Source organism: Mirounga leonina, unplaced genomic scaffold (assembly GCF_011800145.1).
Source record: "Mirounga leonina isolate KUSES-001 unplaced genomic scaffold, KU_Mleo_1.0 Mir_151, whole genome shotgun sequence".
Taxonomy (NCBI): domain Eukaryota; kingdom Metazoa; phylum Chordata; class Mammalia; order Carnivora; family Phocidae; genus Mirounga; species Mirounga leonina.
This window is the reverse complement of record NW_023270377.1, coordinates 53641993-53660203: the sequence shown is the minus strand read 5'-3', so window position 1 is coordinate 53660203 and position 18211 is coordinate 53641993. Positions and strand designations below refer to the sequence as shown.

The following is an 18211-nucleotide window of genomic DNA, read 5'->3' as shown; positions in this document are numbered from 1 at the left end:
AATGAGCACTGGGTATTATATAAGACTGATGAATCATAGGCCTGTACCTCTGGGAAAAAAAATTAAATAGAAGAAAAAAATAGATGAGAATAGTATGTAATAAAAATATTATTTCATGCAAAAAAGAGATATAATGTTGTACACCTAAAATTTATATAATGTTGCATGCTAATTTTATCTCAATAAATAAAAATTTTCTCAAAAAAGAAGATATATCTCACTGAAATAGGCAAAGATGTGACACCTGGTATGAGACTGATCACTCTTCCAAGAATGAAGTAATTCTAATGATAAATAGGATAAGAGTAGCAAACGCTTATGCATGCTTCTGTGGGCCAGGCACAGATAAGCGCTTTATATATTATTAATGTATTTATTCCTCACACCAGCCATGTGAGATAGATACTGTTAATATCCCTGTTTTTACAGATGAGGAAAATGAGGCACACAGAAGTTAAGTGGCTTATTTAAAGTCACAAGTTGGTGAGAAGTGGAGAGAGATGGTGAAAGGTAAGAGGAAAAGCAATTTTAGATCTCTTTTAATTTTAACAATTCCCTTTGAAGAACAATCTAAGTAACCGTGGGTTGAACAGAATGTATGACACACTGCAGATGCTTAAAGAGAAGTAAAATAATTTTAAATATTGGTACATACCGCTGCTATTTCCAATTTTGCCCGTAAAAAAGAGGGATGTGGTAAGAACAATCAAGGCACCAATAAAACTTACAAGATTTACAAAACCCACATAATTAAAGTGGGAGGAGAAACTCATTAGAATAATTTGAGGGTGAATACTACACAGGCTAAAAGATAAGTGGGATTCTGCTGTTGTAGCGGAAAAAATACCGAAGTAGAATGCATCAGAACAATGTGACCCTGGATAAATGTCTATGAAGCCCCTCCCCACCCCACCCCCACACAGATGTCCACGGCTTTTCCCTCTTGGAATCTGCTCTGCCTGAATCCCTAAACTGGAGTAAGAATCCAGCTTTCCAAACTGCCAGTCTTGCAGTCCTTCATGCCACCACCCCCAATTGGAGGCTGACTTCTGCCAACTGTGGGCGGAAGGCTCTGCCCCAAATCAGTTCCACACAGAAATCATAAAAGCTGCAGACAGGCCCCTCACTAGAAATAGTTTTATGCTGCACTTAGGGACACCTAGACGCCACCAGGCGAGGGCTAAGGGGAGTCTCTTACTAGCGGGACGGTTGGATACTCCTCTCTGAATGAACCCCAGCCCAAAGGGCACTAGCCCATAACCGGTGCATAGATCACATGGCTGCCCGGCCCACTCCTTCCCAGCCAGTCCCATACCTACCGGAGGGCCAGCGGCTCCGCCCACCGCCTCCCTGGAGAACCCTTAGTAGTCACCCGGGCCTCTCCGGGACCAGAACCTGGGCTGCAAGTTTGAGGCTGGCGCCCCGACAGCAGTGCCTCAAACACCTGCACTGGAGGCCCAGCCCGGCATGTGCTTCCGGTGGACTCCAGCCAATAGCAGGCCAGGCTCCATCCGCGCTGCTGATTGGCTCCCAGATGCCGCAAGTTGGCAACTCTGGCAGAAACTTAAAAACTTGGATTTGCTGGGCAGTCGCAGGCTGAATCTAAACGTGACAAAGTGAATGTCTTTTGAGCGCAGCAGCCCCAAGCCCATCTTTTGTTTTTTGCCTAACCAAAGCGCTAAATTATCTATGCATATTGACCGCGTGTCCCAGTTCTTGCTTGAAGCAGGAACTCAACTTTTTATGAATGGTCCATTAGCATTTGATTGCAGGAATCATATCGTGTCAACAAAAGAATAAAACAAATACTTAGGATGGGCAAGTCACTGTGCTAAGCAACTTGCACAAAAACTGAACTGCAGCTCTAATTTTCTGAGTTACAATTCAGCTGGGAGAAGATTTAAATACATTAAAAGTTAATCATTATAAATGATTATAAATGTTATTATAAATGAGATACATTAGAAAAATACAATAAGAACTGACACCCAGGTTGCAAGCTGCTTGCTAATTGCAAAAAAAAAAGTGATATGAAGTATGAATAGAAACAAAGAGAATTAGAACTGAAGGAGCAAAGAAAGGAGATACGGAGGGAAGGACTGAAAAAGCTCCAAGAAGATAAGAGTTTTGAAGGTGGACAGGTCAAAGTTAAAGTTGTATTTAGGAAAACGTGAGAAAGGAAAGTTGCTTACCCCTGGTTACATAATTACTTCAGTGAGACATGAGTGGTAAGGGGACAGAGAAATAGGAGTATTAAAATAATTTTTAAGTAAGTCAAAAAAGTGGGGCACCTGGGTGGCTCAGTCGTTAAGCTTCTGCATTGGGCTCAGGTCATGATCCCAGGGTCCTGGGATGGAGCCCCGTATCGGGCTCCCTGCTCCGCGGGAAGCCTGCTTCTCCCTCTCCCACCCCCCCTGCTTGTGTTCCCTCTCTCGCTGTGTCTCTGTCAAATAAATAAATAAAATCTTAAAAAAAAAAGTTGTTCAACGAAGTACTTGTAATAGGGAAAATTTTGTGTATTAGATATGTAGGACGTTTTCTGTAGTCTAGTTCTCCAGAGCTCTGTCCAATATACTTTATGATTGAAATGTTCTACGTGGGCACTGTCTACTAGCCACAAGTAACTTTGAGTACTTGAAGTGTGGCTAATGCAACTGGGTAACTGAAAATTTTATTATTTTAATTATAGTTCATTTAATTTAATTTAATTAATTTTTATTTTAATTTAAATAGTCACAATTACCAGATGGTTGAATGAAACTATTCTAAGTGGTACCTATGAATCTGTTCTATGATCAACATATTTAAAATGTATATGTCATCAAGTTGAATGAAAAGGGGGGTGCCTGGGTGTTTCAGTTGGTTAAGCAGCTGCCTTAGGTTCGTGTCATGATCCAAGGGTCTTGGGATCGAGCCCCAGTTGGGCTATCTGCTCAGTGGGGAGCCTGCTTCTCCCTCTCCCTCTGCCACTCCCCCTGCTTGTGCTCTCTCTCTCCTTCAAATAAACAAATAAAATCTTTTTTAAAAAAGTTGAATGAAAAGGACCAGGTTTGGGGGGGGGGGAATCAGGTGTTAAATATAATTCTCAAACTCAAACAAAGACATGCAAACTCAAGAAAAGGAAGGAGACTACCCTTTCTCTAGTGCCTTCCACATGCCAGTGTAGGTGCATGAATACATTATCAGTAGCTAGTAGCCTTACAGCTGGAAAAAATGGACACTCTGGACCTTATTCATACAGAACAATCTGAAAATTACTAATTGATCACCAATACATATCAGTGGTAAAGCCTATTTAAAAATTTCAAATAAGGCAAAACATTTTTACTTAAATATAATGTATGAAGACTAATATTGATAACCAGTAAATATCATTGTAATTATATCATAGTTTGAGAACTTTTGGAAAACAATGACAAGAATTTACGATTTTCTCCTTGCATTTCAAAAATAAGTAACAATGTCGTCTCTTGTTTTTTTAAAAAAGAAATTTATTAAGAATTTTGGAAGAAAAACATCAAGGGAAAACTGGATTTCACGTGAAATCAACAAAAGTGTTATCATTCTAATAATTGTACATTATAGGCTGTTGTAAAGCCTTGAAAAAATTTAATCTGCTAATGCACAGCACATCTTTTCTCTACTACAACACCAATTAATAATCATTGTTTCAAACCTCAGAATTTTTAGCTGTTTTAGCTACATGTGATTTATGTTCAAATATGATTTTATATGATTTGACACATGGCAAAACTGTCATTATTGAGTGATAAAAAATGTTCTACAATTGATTGTGGTGATGGTTGCACAATGCTGTGAACATACTAAAAACCATTTAACTGAACATTTTAAATGGATGAATTGTATGATATATGAATTGTATCTCAAGAAAGCTGTTTAAAATAAATAGATGGAGAAGTCATAAAGTCATTAGAGAAAGTAAATTTATTATTTTCCTTGCATATGTGGTATTTCACATGATTGATAAAGAAATTTTGCTTTCCTAGCATTTCCTGATATTTCTGTTCCTGGTTTTGTTTTATTCATCTTTTATCTCTTCTTTAAGAAAGAAATTAACTGCTCTAACATCAGCCTCAAATTTTCAGCATACCAATCAGTAATTTTGTTTTACAAAGAATGAAAATTGCCCAGTCTGTAACAGTTCAAGAAAATTATACATTTCCCACTAGATGGCACTGGTGTGCAAACAGTGTTGCTAGAATCTTCAGATTCTCACATCAATAAAATTAACATTGCCACATCGTTTTCATTCACTTTGATTGATCTGGGTAAGACAAAGAGAAGTGGAAAGTTAAAACAAGATACTTCCTTGACTTCCTAAGCTCCAGGGTAAACAGAGTCCTTACTTCACAGATACAGGATGTAAAGCAAGGAGAAATTATCATAATCTTGTGCTAAAGCCAGAGTAAGAACCCACAATCCCTGACTCTTAGTTGCTGTCATACAAGTATACAATATCAAAAGTGGGGGAATGCATACCCTAGTCAAAGGGAACAAGAAAATTGATCTCCATTGTTCCATTGTACACATATTATCTCATTTGATGCCTAAGCTATGAGCTCCATATATATTATCTCATAAAATCCTAAGTATACAAACCCAATGTATTAACTTCATAAGAGAAAGAGAATGATCATTTTGTTTAATACTATATCACTTGAATATAGTACAGTGCCCAACACATAGTAGACAGTCAAAAAATTTAGTCTTTAAATAAGTGGATGAATTAACTGAGCTTAACAACTACCCCATTTAGTGAGTAATACTATTTCTCCTTGCAGCTGAGGAAACTGAAGTTAGAAATATGAAGTGACTTGCCCAAACTCACACAATTCAGTGGCGAAAACATTTAACACAATCCGACATTATTTTGCACTATATATTTACATGTAAGTTTTCCACAATAGAAAGAAAGCTCTCTGAGGACAGGGATCATGTTTTTCCTTTTCCTTATTGTTGTGTCTAGCTCCTTACGCAGAGCTGGCACGCAGTTGGCACACAATAAATAGTATTTATCTGTTTAAGTTCAAAGCATCCCAGATCTTAGCAGCCTGGACTTGAACATTCAAAGAGCTCTACTCCTGGACCACTTTCTGTTTCATTCTTTTTATTTTATTCCAACTCCGCTACAAAATCCAGATCTCGTTTCTGGATTTCTCCTAGTTTCCCACTGACCTCTCCTCAAGTCCCTATAACAAGAAGTCTTAGAAGTAAGTACGCATTCCCACTTTGCTTTCCATTAAGATTTCTCCTAGTCCTAGAGCTGAGCAGTCCACCCTTTCAGCCCTCAAATCCCCAGGGGTGTCTGTGGGAGTTGAGCAGATCAGCAGACGGAGATGGTTCTGGTTTTGGCTCTGTTATTTGTATCTCTACTATCTTTGGCTATTCCAAGGGCCTCGATTTCCTCATCCCAATTTTCTCAACAAATCAGGCTGGAATTGGATTATCTCAAAAGTTCTTTATAGCTCTAAAGGCTATAGGGTTTTTAACTTTATCCAGTAATGGTCTTCTATTGAGCTTATGACCAAGATGGCAAACTTTGGGGGAAGAATGCTTGGGCTCCAGGGGTGGGAATAAAGCCAGCGCTGGGAAAGCCTGTGCACCAGACAGTGCTGTTCTGGCCACAGGGAACGCGGATGGCACACCTGAGTTCGAGCCTCGTTTCCGCGGGATTGGACTCCCGGACTGGGTCGGCCTCCCCACCCCCCGGACCGCTAGGGGGCGCTGCAGGCAGCTCCCCGGAAGCTGGCACCAGGCGCGGCCGGACCGCGGCAGGCGGCCGACTCTTGCGTCTTCCGGAAGCGGAGCGCCGGACCCCCAACGGCTGGGTGTGCAAAGCGGCGGTGGCGGGCGCGGCGGAAGCGAGGAGACCTGAAGGGGACCCGGGCCTGGCTCCCGCGCCGGGGTGGAGCACCATGGACGAAGCAGGCAGCTGTGCGAGCGGCGGAGGCTTCCGGCCGGGCGTGGACAGCCTGGACGAGCCGCCCAACAGCCGCATCTTCCTGGTGATCAGCAAGTACACGCCCGAGTCGGTGCTGAGGGAGCGCTTCTCGCCCTTCGGCGAGATCCAGGACATCTGGGTGGTGCGGGACAAGCACACCAAGGAGTCCAAGGGCATCGCCTTCGTCAAGTTTGCCCGCAGCTCCCAGGCCTGCAGGGCCATGGAGGAGATGCACGGCCAGTGCCTCAGCCCCAACGACACCAAGCCCATCAAGGTGCAGGTGCCCGGGCTGGGATACCCGCGGGGGTGGGAAGGGATGGGGCCTCCCTGCACCTGAAGCTGTGTCAGCGTGGGGTCGGGGCAGTACAGCCCCTCCTTGGGGCGCACTGGGCAGCGCCTGGCATTCCGGGGGCGGGAGGATGGCGTTCGAGAGAGGGGTGCGGGGGTTTGGACGGTGCGGAAAGAACGTCCGCCCCGACTTGAGCTGCAGAGCTGACTGGGCCTCCCTCCACTCCGGCCGTCACCACTACGCGGCTCTGGACTCCACCGCCCACCTCTGAACCGCCACTCTCATAACCCCGTTTACCATGTATAAAAACAGGTTTTGCTTTTGTTTTTGTGTTTTGCTTTTCTTCAGGTTGGTACTGAACTTATATACAACTTGATAAAAGTGTATGAAACTGGCCTCTCTGGTGTTGGGCGTTTGCCCAGTACCAGACGAAAGTGGACATGTATATAATGTTTGAATCAAGGTGACTAAAACTGCTGCTATTGTATATTTGTCACACTTGTGATTTTTAAAATCCTCTTAACTAAGCCCTCTTTGTGAAAGTAGTAATGGCATACGTTTTGTTATTGCCACTTTTCTTTGAAAGCAACCAAAGTAAACTGCCTCAAGAAGAGCCAAATCAGGGCGCCTGGGTGGCTCAGTTGGTTGAGCGACTGCCTTCGGCTCGGGTCGTGATCCTGGAGTCCCGGGATCGAGTCCTGGGATCGAGTCCCGCATCGGGCTCCCTGCTCGGCAGGGAGTCTGCTTCTCCCTCTGACCCTCCTCCCCCTCATGCTCTCTGTCTCTCATTCTCTCTCTCAAATAAATAAATAAAATCTTTAAAAAAAAAAAAAAAAAGAAGAGCCAAATCATTGTGATGGTAGTGTAGTGGTATTGTTATTAAATGCTTCTTTGTATACTCTTACTTCACCCTGGAGGTATTTATATTGTTTCCGCACTTACTTGTGTAAAATTAAGATAACTGACACGTGGCAGGAAGGGTGATTTTGAGAGTTATTTGGCTTTATCTATGCTTTCAGCACAGTGCTTGGCAAAAGGTAGGCCCTCAATATATCCTTATGGTCAGTAGTAGCCAAAATGTCATTCCTTACTGGCTGTGAACTCAGTTCAGGACCCATTCCTGAGGATCTGACAGTTGCTTAAACTGTACCCTCACCTGTCCTGTAGAAAAAGTTGCTGTGTATGTAATTCTGTTGGAGACTTCCACAAAATTCTCTTTTCCTCGACTTTTTTCCCCCCTTTTATTCCTCCCATTTACTACAGAAAACTGGTAAGAATATTATTAATACTGACATAAATGAAAGACTGAAAGACATTTCAGTCTCGGAGGTCTTCCCTATACCTCCATCCACAAAAGAGAAGGAGCACAGGAGTATACCAGCAGTACGGTAGACCACCATAGACATTCCCTTTATTTCCACCTCCCCAACTGTCTGAAGTGGAGCAGAACAGATCATCAATAAAATGAATTGTAAGGCCACAGCATATGCTAGATCAGGGGTTGACAAACTTTTTCTGTAGGAGGACAGATAGTAAATATTTTAGGCGCTGTGAGCCACATACAGTCTCTGTGACATGTTCGTTGTTTTTAACAGCCCTTTAAAAATATAAAAACAATTTTTAGATCATGGGCTGTAGAAAAACAGGAAGCTGTGGTTTGCTGACTCCTGTCCTAGATTGGTAATTTTTATCTCCTTCTAATTAAATTAGCCTAGAGGGTTTTTTTATACTTTTGAGTATAACCAGAGATCTCTGGGCAACCCAAAAAGTGCCCCAAATCTCAAACCCATATAATCCCTTTTCCTTGATTAAATTCCTACAAGAGAAGTAAAAGTCCCAGCACTGAAATGTACCCTCCCTTTTAGCCGCAGAGAAGTTACTCCCCAAAATAATTCAAGTTTAAGTTGTTTTCCACATTTTGGTCCACTCAGTTTCAGCCAGAAGTTTGTTGCACTGCAGGACCGAGCTAGACAGTCTAAGTTCATTCTTCAGCAGGTTCAGCTTCGTCTGTCTTTCACTGGAATTTAGTTTCTTTGTGTTTCTTTCTGTTTTTTCTGTATTTCCCGTTAAATTAATTCAGCTTCAACTTTTCTCATGTAGTTTGCTTTTGCAAAGTTCCAAAGGATCTATAAGACACATAAGAAAATTATAGCCCTGGGCCTGCAGCCAGAAAAGATTGGCTAAGTAAGAGTTATTCTGTGACCAATTACATTATCTGGAGGAAAGGGGTAAAGTCTTGGTTTTCAGCTTTGCAAGAATGTCTCTTATTTAGATTCTGTAGTCTGAACATAAAGTCTCAGGAGAAATCTCTATTAGGTGGTTAATTATTATACATGTGTTCTGCTCAGACAGTGCCTGCCTTGTTGGAAATTTGAAACACTCTAGACTTCTAAAATTTAGAAATTTGTGATCTGATGACACCTCCAGTCTCAAATCTTGAGACTCTTTCTTTTCCCCCAGTGTCTTCCCATATTCGTAAAGGTTTCCTATTTTATTTTTCTATTGATCATTCATTAGTGATACGTCCACTAGACTGACTTTCTAATGGGTCATTTCTGTATTGCTAAGTACTCTATTACTAATACCTCATACACTGCTAGTGTAAGTTTATTGAAGGAGTAACAGTAGACTCTAGGAATATGTCTCCAGCTGTATCTTGTCAACAAGGCCCTATACCTCTATGACAGCTGTTTTCTAAGCAAACATACGATCTTCTGTTTCATATTTTTGAAATCCCATGGCTTTATAAGTTCTCTGTCCTTTGGGTTGCTGCCTCCTACTCTGGAATTCCATAAGTTGAGGTTTTCTCATAACTTGAATGGTATACAGCTGCCCCTTTAAAGTAGAAGAAGGAGAAAGAAACCTTAAGGGCTTCATGTGGTGATTTATATTAATTGTATTACATGTCTTCAAGTTATAAAAAAACAAAACTAGTCATTAAAATTCTTATCCTTATAGCTCTGTACAAATCCACAATCCTAATTAGAGATTTTAACATTCCTCTAGGATAATATAAAACCAAAACAGTTTTATAAAGTAATAAATAACAATCTAGTATCATAATCCAAGTAATAAATCTAAGTAATCTAATGTCATAGATGATGTTTCAGTAAAACTAAATTGCTAATAGTAGAAAATGGAGCCTCAGGTAGTCCTGTGCATTTTCTTGCTCACATAAATCATTTGGATGGTCCCTGAGGTGATCCAGAATATGGTTATGTTACCTTTTTTAAAGGTTAATATTAGAAAGAAAACAGTTAAAAATAATGACATTCCAGACTTAAACCCAACTATATCAATAATTACATTAAACATAAGTAGACTTAATGTGCCAATTAAAGGCAGAGATTATCAGGATTTATAAAAAAAAGAAAGACCAAACTAAATACTATTTAAAAGAGACATAAAGATACAAAGTGGCTGAAAGTTAAAGGATAGAAAAAGCTTGTGTGATGTCATACAAAATGGTCTTCAACACAAAGAGTATTAACAGAGAAAGGGCAATTTCATAGGAATAAGAATATCAGTCAAAAAGTACATAAGAATCCCACATGTTTATGCAGCCAGTAATACAGCTTCAAAATACATGAAACATTATTGATAGAACTAAAAGGAGAAAGATAAATTTGCAATCAGGTTTTTATACTGCTCTCTTAGTATCTGATAAAACAACTAGATAAAATCAGTAAAGATGTGATATTTAGATAATACTATTAATCAACTGTAATTGGCATTTATTAGACACTGTATTCAGCAACTACAGAGTATACATTCTTTTTCAATGCACTGACTTCTCTTGGCAAACAAAAGTGCAAAAGTAAATGCAGACATTGGTATTATATAAAATGTCATTGCAGTAAAGATTGCTTTAAAAAAACTTTTTGACAAAACGCTATTACACTGTGTTTAACCTAACATGACTCTCACACTAATAATGAAGTAAGTATACTTAAGAAATAGGAAAACAGTTAACTGATTTTTTTTATATTATTTTTTGGATTTTGTTTGTTTCTTAGGTTTTCATTGCTCAGTCCAGATCATCTGGAAGTCACCGTGATGTTGAAGATGAAGAACTTACGAGAATATTTGTTATGATACCAAAGTCCTACACAGAAGAAGATCTGCGGGAAAAATTTAAGGTACTTATGTTTTCTAATCAACTAGCATCTGTGGTAACTTACAATCCTAAATTGGTTGTATGGTTATTAAATCTCAAGTGTTGTTTGAGTTAGATGATTAGATTGCTGGTAGAGAATTAAGGAACTGTTTTTAAGTCACCTATTTCCATCTAGTTTTAAAATATGAAACCTAGAATAAACTAACTTAAAAAAAAAACATAAAAACTGAAAAATATTAATGATAGTTTTTTCCCCCATATAAGGAAAACACAGATTCAGGAAAATAAAATATAAAGCCTGGAGTTTTAAATTAGGTCACATACCTGGTAGGTGGTGGAACCTGCTCTTGGTCTTTACACTTTCAAAGTACCCTCTCACCACTCTGTTGCTCTCATATAGAGGGGAGTCAAGCAAGCCTGAGTGTGTGAACTGTATTATCTAGTATTGATTATAAGCCTGTGGCATGTAGATGTACTTATTCACAGAAAGGCTCATCTTTTATAGAATTTTTGTCCTAAAATTAAGCCTTTGAAGGAGTTCTATTTAAAGGAAAAAAAACTACAGCTCTGAACTGTATAGCAAGATTATAGTCCATGAAATTTGAAGAGAATTTTAAATCTCTTTTTAGCCATTGATTTTTATATATGTGATATACTTTCACAAAAATTATTAAAAAGCAATTCTTAAATTGTTTTGAGTTGTAATTTTTCATCCTTTTTCTAATAAGTTTCCCAACACTATGAATCAGGTGGGCAACAAGCAAGAAAGAAAAGAAACAAATAGTGAAAAGTAATTTTCAAACTTTCTCTGTCCTACCCCAAGTAAGAGTTGAATAAAATATCTCAAAAATAACAACTACCAAAAATATATATTCCATACTTCTTCCAATAGTAAGAAGGAAGTTTTTATCTTATATATTTATAAATTTTTATCTTTTTCTGAGTGAACAAATATGACATTTTTATCCAAATGTATAATAATTAAGTTGCTAACTGGTTACGTGAGAATTTTACAAAATAAAAAATAAACACTAAGGGGGCACCTGGGTGGTTCAGTTGGTTAAGCATCTGACTCTTGATTTTGGTTCAGGTCATGATCTCAGGGTCGTGAGGTGGAGCCCTGCATAAGGCTCCACACTCAGCTCGGAGTCTACTGGAGATTTTCTCTCTCCCTCTCTCTCCGCCCCTCCCCCTGCTCACACACATACACTGTCTCTCTCTAAATAATAAATAAAATCTTTAAAAAAATAAATACTAAGAATTTGTATCCCATATTTCTACCAACATTAAAAGTAAACTTTTACCCATATTTTTCACATAGAGAATTGACTTTCTGAGTACGTCAGTGTGTTTTAGTGATACACTTTGAGAGGCTCCTCTTCAAAAGAACACATAATCAGTTATGTCCTGTTAGAAGGCAGACAGCTGTAGCTAATGTTTAGTGTGTCCCAGACCCTTTAGGTCTATTAGTTCATTTAACTCTTAAAATAACCCTTTGAAGTAGGTACAACTTTTAGCCCCATTTAACAGGTAAAGAGATAGGCACAGAGAAGATAACTAAACTGCTCAGTTAATAAGGGACTGAGCTAAGATTTGGATATGGAAGGTTCAATTCCAGCTTGTAATCACCACTGAACAAGACTTTGGAGCTTTCCAAACCATGTACACATTCTTACGTGCCCTCCATGACATGGGCAAAATTATTTGATTTCTCAAAGACCCAGTTTCCTTGTCTGTGAAATAAATAGTATAACATATATAGATATACAAATATGTAATATATTGTGTGTATATACATATACGTACATATATACATACACACATACATATTATATATATATCCTTGAAGAACTGTTGTAGCAGTAAGATAATATATGTAAAGCAAATGCTCAGAAGATGAAAATGAAAATCATCATTATTTTGGTTGTGTTATTATTTGCCTATATCGTTAGTATGGTTCTTTTTCTAGTGCCTCATTAGTTTGTGACATTTGGATTCTGTTATTAAAAATGGCTGTAAATTCTAATTCTCATTTCTAGTTTTGCCAATAAGGGACACAAATAAACTTTAAGTTCTGAAATAATCTGTTCAGTTATTGATTTTGACTCCTCTAAGATCATTTCTTTTAACTCTCATAGGTGTATGGAGATATCGAGTATTGCAGCATTATTAAGAATAAAGTAACTGGAGAAAGTAAAGGTTTGGGTTATGTTCGATACTTAAAACCATCACAAGCTGCCCAAGCAATAGAAAACTGTGATCGAAGTAAGGATATGTTCATTTAACATATTAAAAACTTCTTAAAAACTTTTAATTATTCTAAATAACTGAATTTAACACTTGGTTTTGCTAATAACCATACCTGCTAATTTAATCCTAGCAATGGGAGTTTAAATATATGTATATACCTAAGATGAAAATTATTTTGGGGCTGTGATTAAGTTTTCATTGAGGCACTGTCTTGAAGAGAAATATGAGCAATTGCATTAACTTAATAAGTGAAAATACTGTTGCCACATTTTGGTTATTATTTCTATAGTAATTTAAGATTTTTAAGTATTAAAAAATTGACTTACCCTTTCAGGCTTTTTTAAAGAATATTTTTTCTTTGTATTAAAAAAATCTCAAATTTTCTGTTATATTTGTTCATGTTTAACCTAAACCTTAAATAGAATTAAGTATATACTAATAAACATAAAGGTTGAAGTTGGGACTTAGTGTAATATTTGCCCACATAGGTAACTAAATATATATTGGGTTAATTTTGAGCTAGAGTGACATTAATTGAATCTTTTGCTGTTGCTGGTATATATAATGAAGAATAAGAATTTTAAAGAAGCCAGGGAAAATATCGTTTGTTGTCATACTCCTGGTTATATTGACCTTGAGAAATGAATAATTAAATTGGTAGGTTTTAGGGTATTATAAAGATCTATATGTACTGGAAAGAATTATTGCTAATCAGTAGAATTCTTTTTTTTTTAAGTTATATTTTATTATGTTACGTTAGTCACCATACAATACATCATTAGTTTTTGATGTAGTGATCCACGATTCATTGTTTTCATATAACATCCAGTGCTCCGTGCAGAACGTGCCCTCCTTAAATAACCTTAAGATACACACCAAAATTTCCTCTCAGATCCTTCTGAATTTCTCAGTCAACCAGCATTAATTGAGTACCTATGGTATACTCAGCAATATGTTAAGTAAAAAGATACAAAGGGAATAAATATATAGCTTTTAAGGAATTTAATTATATTGGGTAGCCAAGATCTAATAGACAAAAAATAGTTAAAGAATAATAGAAGAATTTTTAAAAGGCTCTTTGAAAGCAGGGAGTATGTTTTGTCTGTTTCTGTCATTCCTAGTACCTAGTACTGTTAGTTATAGGCCCTCTGTAAGGATTTATTGAGATCTCTATCAAAGATACTGCCATTTTTAATAGACTCAATAAAAATTTGCCAAATGAGAAAATGTTTAAAAATGTGTGGTATGGTCCAACAGTGGTGAGAAACAAGTGCACTGAGAGCATGAGAACAACCTCTAGAGGTAAGATTGACATCTGGTATAGAGTAGGCAGGAAAGAGGGTGAGAGCAGTTTTAGCAAAGGCACAGAGCTAGGAGTAAACATGTCTTTGCTTAATACTGTGAAGGCAACAGTCTGAAGAAAGCGTAATAATCCTGTTGAGAAATTAGGAGATAAAGTTAACTAAATACATTGGCACCGTATATGGGAGGTTATAAACAGTTCAACCTCAGTTAGGATTCCCTTGTAGATTGTTTTAAAAGCAGAAAAATAACTATTAGGACAGTTGATCTAACCACAGTATCAAGGATGGATTTCCAGAGAAAGAATTCAAAGTGACTGGTTTTATCCTTTTAGGAGCCACTGAATAATATGATGAAAGCTATGAACCTTCTCCTTTGAAATATGCCCATATGCACATATACATAAGCATTGTGTTTTAAGTTTCAGAGAGTTCATGGAACCTTCCCACTTTTTGAAGCTCATCTTTGAGCCCCTACTTAAAACCTTTGATCCAGAGGCACAGAGACCACTTAAAGAGTTGTTGTAATTAATTGAAGGGAATCTGACTTAGAAACAAAGGCAAAGAAATTAGAGTAAAAGATAACATCTTGTAAGTGTATTTCAAAGGAAGAATCTTGCTAACTGGTTGAATGTGAAGAGCCCTATAGGATTTTGATGTTGAGCCAGGGAGAACGAGCCATGATGTTTTTTGTAATAGCGGGGAGACTGGAAAGGATAGGATAGAATTGCTGATCTTTCATGTCTACATTGACCCATAACTTGAGATTCTTGCACTTTTTATTTATTCTTTGCCATCTTCCAAAAAGCAAGTAAGTAGGTCTGGTGCAAATGGCCCTTGTGTAGATTTTGTTTTATACAATTACAGTTAAAAGCTAAGCACTAGCAATAAAGTATATTTGCAGGTGTGTTAAATTTGCTATGAAGTTTGAAAGTCATAGATTCTCTTTTTCAGGTTTTAGGGCAATCTTGGCTGAACCTAAAAATAAAGCATCTGAATCCTCAGAACAAGACTATTATAGTAACATGAGGCAGGAGACATTGGGACATGAACCTAGAGTAAATATGTTTCCATTTGGTGAGTAAGGTATCCTTTATTTTAATAGTATAAGTAGTATATACAATTGGATTTGGATTTCATAAAATATTCTTTAGTCTGTAAACCTCACTTAGTGAATAAAAGTTAGTATGGGGTTTTTTGAGAAGTTTTTCATGACTCCTCATGGTCTTAATATTTAACACTTGTGTAACTAGTATTTAAGACTATGTGTAACAGAAAACTATAATTGGAAATTATTATATTATTATATAAATATATATTATATTTTATGTATAACAGAAATATAACTATATGTTTATATTATATATAATTATATATTTCTATGTGTAACAGAAAAAAATAATAATTCCAATTATAGTTTTCTGTGGTTAGTTATGTATTATCTAAATATTAAACTGCATCACTGCCACTTTTTTTGAGTGAGCTTCTGCCTCTGTGTAGGACCAAAAAGTATGAAAGACCTATCCTGATATCCCCTCAGTGTGAGTCCTAAGATTTTATCCCTAAGGTACTGCTGCTTTAAAATTAGGGCTAGAGAAAGGAGAGGAATGACAGAAGTTAGCCAAAGGGAGAAATGAGTGATGAAAGTAAGTCCTATAAATGTTATTTGGCATAAACTTTCTTTTAGGTGAAACCCGTACCATATTTTGCAGTTTTGTATACTAAACATATTCGTCTGAAGTTAGACTACACATTTCTGCTTATATTTCTGTGTCAAAGGCAGGGGAGTGGGCAGAGTTGTCTGTTTTTTCACCATTGGTCCCTCTGATAGTGCTAATGACCAAGAACATACTACAAAACACAGTGCCTTGGTCCAATGCAATGGACTTAATGACAGCTCATCTTCCTTGTACCTAAAATGTTGACTCTATAGAAATTAAAAGATGTACTTTTTTTTTATATTGTTGGAGAACAACAATCTGAGTTTTCAAGTTTCGACAAGAATGATAACAGAGGCCAAGAAGCTATCTCCAAACGCCTGTCAGTTGTATCAAGAGTTCCTTTCACTGAAGAGCAGCTTTTCAGTATTTTTGATATAGTACCAGGATTGGAATACTGTGAAGTTCAACGAGATCCTTATTCTAATTATGGTAAAATAATGTCTATTACTTTTTAATATACTGTGTTTTGTTAAAATGTCTTTTCTCCAGTGGCACTTCTTATGTCAGATACTCTTTCTTTGACAACTTTATGTTTTCTTTTTCTCCACTTTAAACTTTCAAATACAATGATACCTTAATAAATAAACCCCTGAGAATATATCTCCTCTATATAAGTCATTTATTTTTATTTATTTAAAAGATTTTATTTGTTTATTCGACAGAGACATAGCGAGAGAGGGAACACAAGCAGGGGAGTGGGAGAGGGAGAAGCAGGCTTCCTGCTGATCAGGGAGCCTGATGCGGGGCTTGATTCCAGGACCCTGGGACCATGACCTGAGCTGAAGGCAGATGCTTAACGACTGAGCCACCCAGGCACCCCAAGTCATTTATTTTTAAAGAATATTTTAACTCCCACAATATAGAGTGTTCTCTCTTTCCAGTTGTACAACCAGAATACCTCAGGATGGGGTCCCTGTACTCCTGATTAATGCTAGGCAAAGTTCTAAAACCCTTAAAGCTTCCTCCTCGTCCCTAAGTGTCTCTCTTTTTGTTGTTGTTTTTTTAAACTTTATACCTCAAGATGAAACTCCTTCCCTTCATTTCAAACATCTAATTGCTCTACTTCTCTCTCTACTTCTTCCCAGTCTTAATTATAGCAAGGCTCTGGGGCGCCTGGGTGGCTCAGTCAGTTGAGCGTCTGCCTTTGGTTCAGGTCTTGATCTCAGGGTCCTGGGATTGAGCCCCATGTCGGGCTCCCTGCTAAATGGAGAGTCTGCTTCTCCCTCTCCCTCTCCTCCCCCCCGACTTGTGTTCTCTCTCTCAAATAAATAAATAAGATCTTTTTTAAAAATCTGAAGCAAGGGGCGCCTGGGTGGCTCAGATGGTTAAGCATCTGCCTTCGGCTCGGGTCATGATCCCAGGGTCCTGGGATCCAGCCCCACATCAGGCTCCTGGCTCAGCAGGGAGCCTGCTTCTCCCTCTCCCTCTGCCTCTCTCCCTGCTCATGCTCTCACTCTCTATCTCTGTGTCTCAAATGAATAAACAAAATCTTAAAAAAAAAATCTGAAGCAAGGCTCTAATAGCCATTTGAACTTATTAACTAGTTAATTGGTTAAACCTAATACCTAGTGTTGGCTTAACCATCTTCATAATTTTTTAAGGTTTTTTTTAAGGCTTTTTGAAAATGGAGTTATTGTGGCATAATGGAAAATGGTTGGCATTCCATTTCACATTAAACTCAAAATGCAAATCCCAGCACTGGCATGTAGCTCTGAGACCTTGGCAGTTTGCTTATCCTTTCTGAATCTCTTTCTTCATCTGTAAAAGGGGATTATTAATACCTTCTATGCCAAGGTTAGATAAGAATTAGAAATGCTGTATGTAAAATACCTAATGCAAGTCCTGGCACATAGTAGGCACTCAGGAAATCTCAGGAGCTTATTGGTTTGTTTAGAGAATTGGAGGGGTGGTATAGAGAAGTCATACTTGGCATCTCTTCTAGTACTATAGATACACTCTATTTAGTCCTTTCCGGGTGTTATGGATGTAAGGGGAAGTAGGAGAGTGAGTCAGGTCATCAGGCTGGCAGGCCTGGAGTGGTACCACTTTTCACACAGACACTTGCACTTACTATTACTCTACCCAGCGCTGGTCTCTTAGCACGACTACCCGTCTGAACCTACTTTGGACCATCTCCAACCCTAACCCAACCTTAGACTATCATTCTTTATTCTGACTCTAAGGCACACACTTTGTGCTTTTTGGCACATTAATTATTATGTATAATTCTATTTATTTTGTATTTCCTTCCCTTTTATCTGGTATGTTGAAATGTATTTGTTCCTTTACCTTCTATATCGCTTCTCTGGTTGAGTATGTCTGATAAATAAATATATGTGTTATTGGGCACCTTTTTATTAGTAGAGGTATCATCATAGAGTTCTATCTGAATTAGTTTTATATGTTCATTTGCTATCTGAATTTTATTTTCATTAAAATGTTGGGGTGCTTGGGTTTAGAAAGGAACATGAAATTATAGCAGTGTTTTCCCCCAAATGGGTTATATTGCATATATTGGTTATATTTATATTATATTATATTATATTATATTATATTATATTATATTATATT

At 37.8% G+C, this 18211-nt stretch overlaps 1 protein-coding gene across 9 annotated transcripts in view; it reads left to right on the top strand.

Moving 5' to 3' along the window:
* Nucleotides 1-5808: 5808 nt before the first annotated feature.
* RBM45 (RNA binding motif protein 45) overlaps nt 5809-18211 on the top strand; it is a 23011-nt gene continuing 10608 nt past the window's right edge. For 4 of the 9 annotated variants that reach the window (XR_004679668.1, XR_004679667.1, XM_035007657.1 and 1 more), the window contains exons 1-5: nt 5809-6242; nt 10268-10390; nt 12507-12633; nt 14874-14996; nt 15884-16069. Coding sequence is in view for 6 of the 9 variants with exons in the window: in XM_035007657.1 (XP_034863548.1) it covers nt 5937-6242; nt 10268-10390; nt 12507-12633; nt 14874-14996; nt 15884-16069 (865 nt within the window). In the remaining 3 variants the exon portion in view is untranslated. The remainder of the gene's footprint in view (nt 6243-10267; nt 10391-12506; nt 12634-14873; nt 14997-15883; nt 16070-18211) is intronic. The other 5 variants (XR_004679669.1, XM_035007661.1, XM_035007662.1 and 2 more) reach the window with 3 other exon arrangements.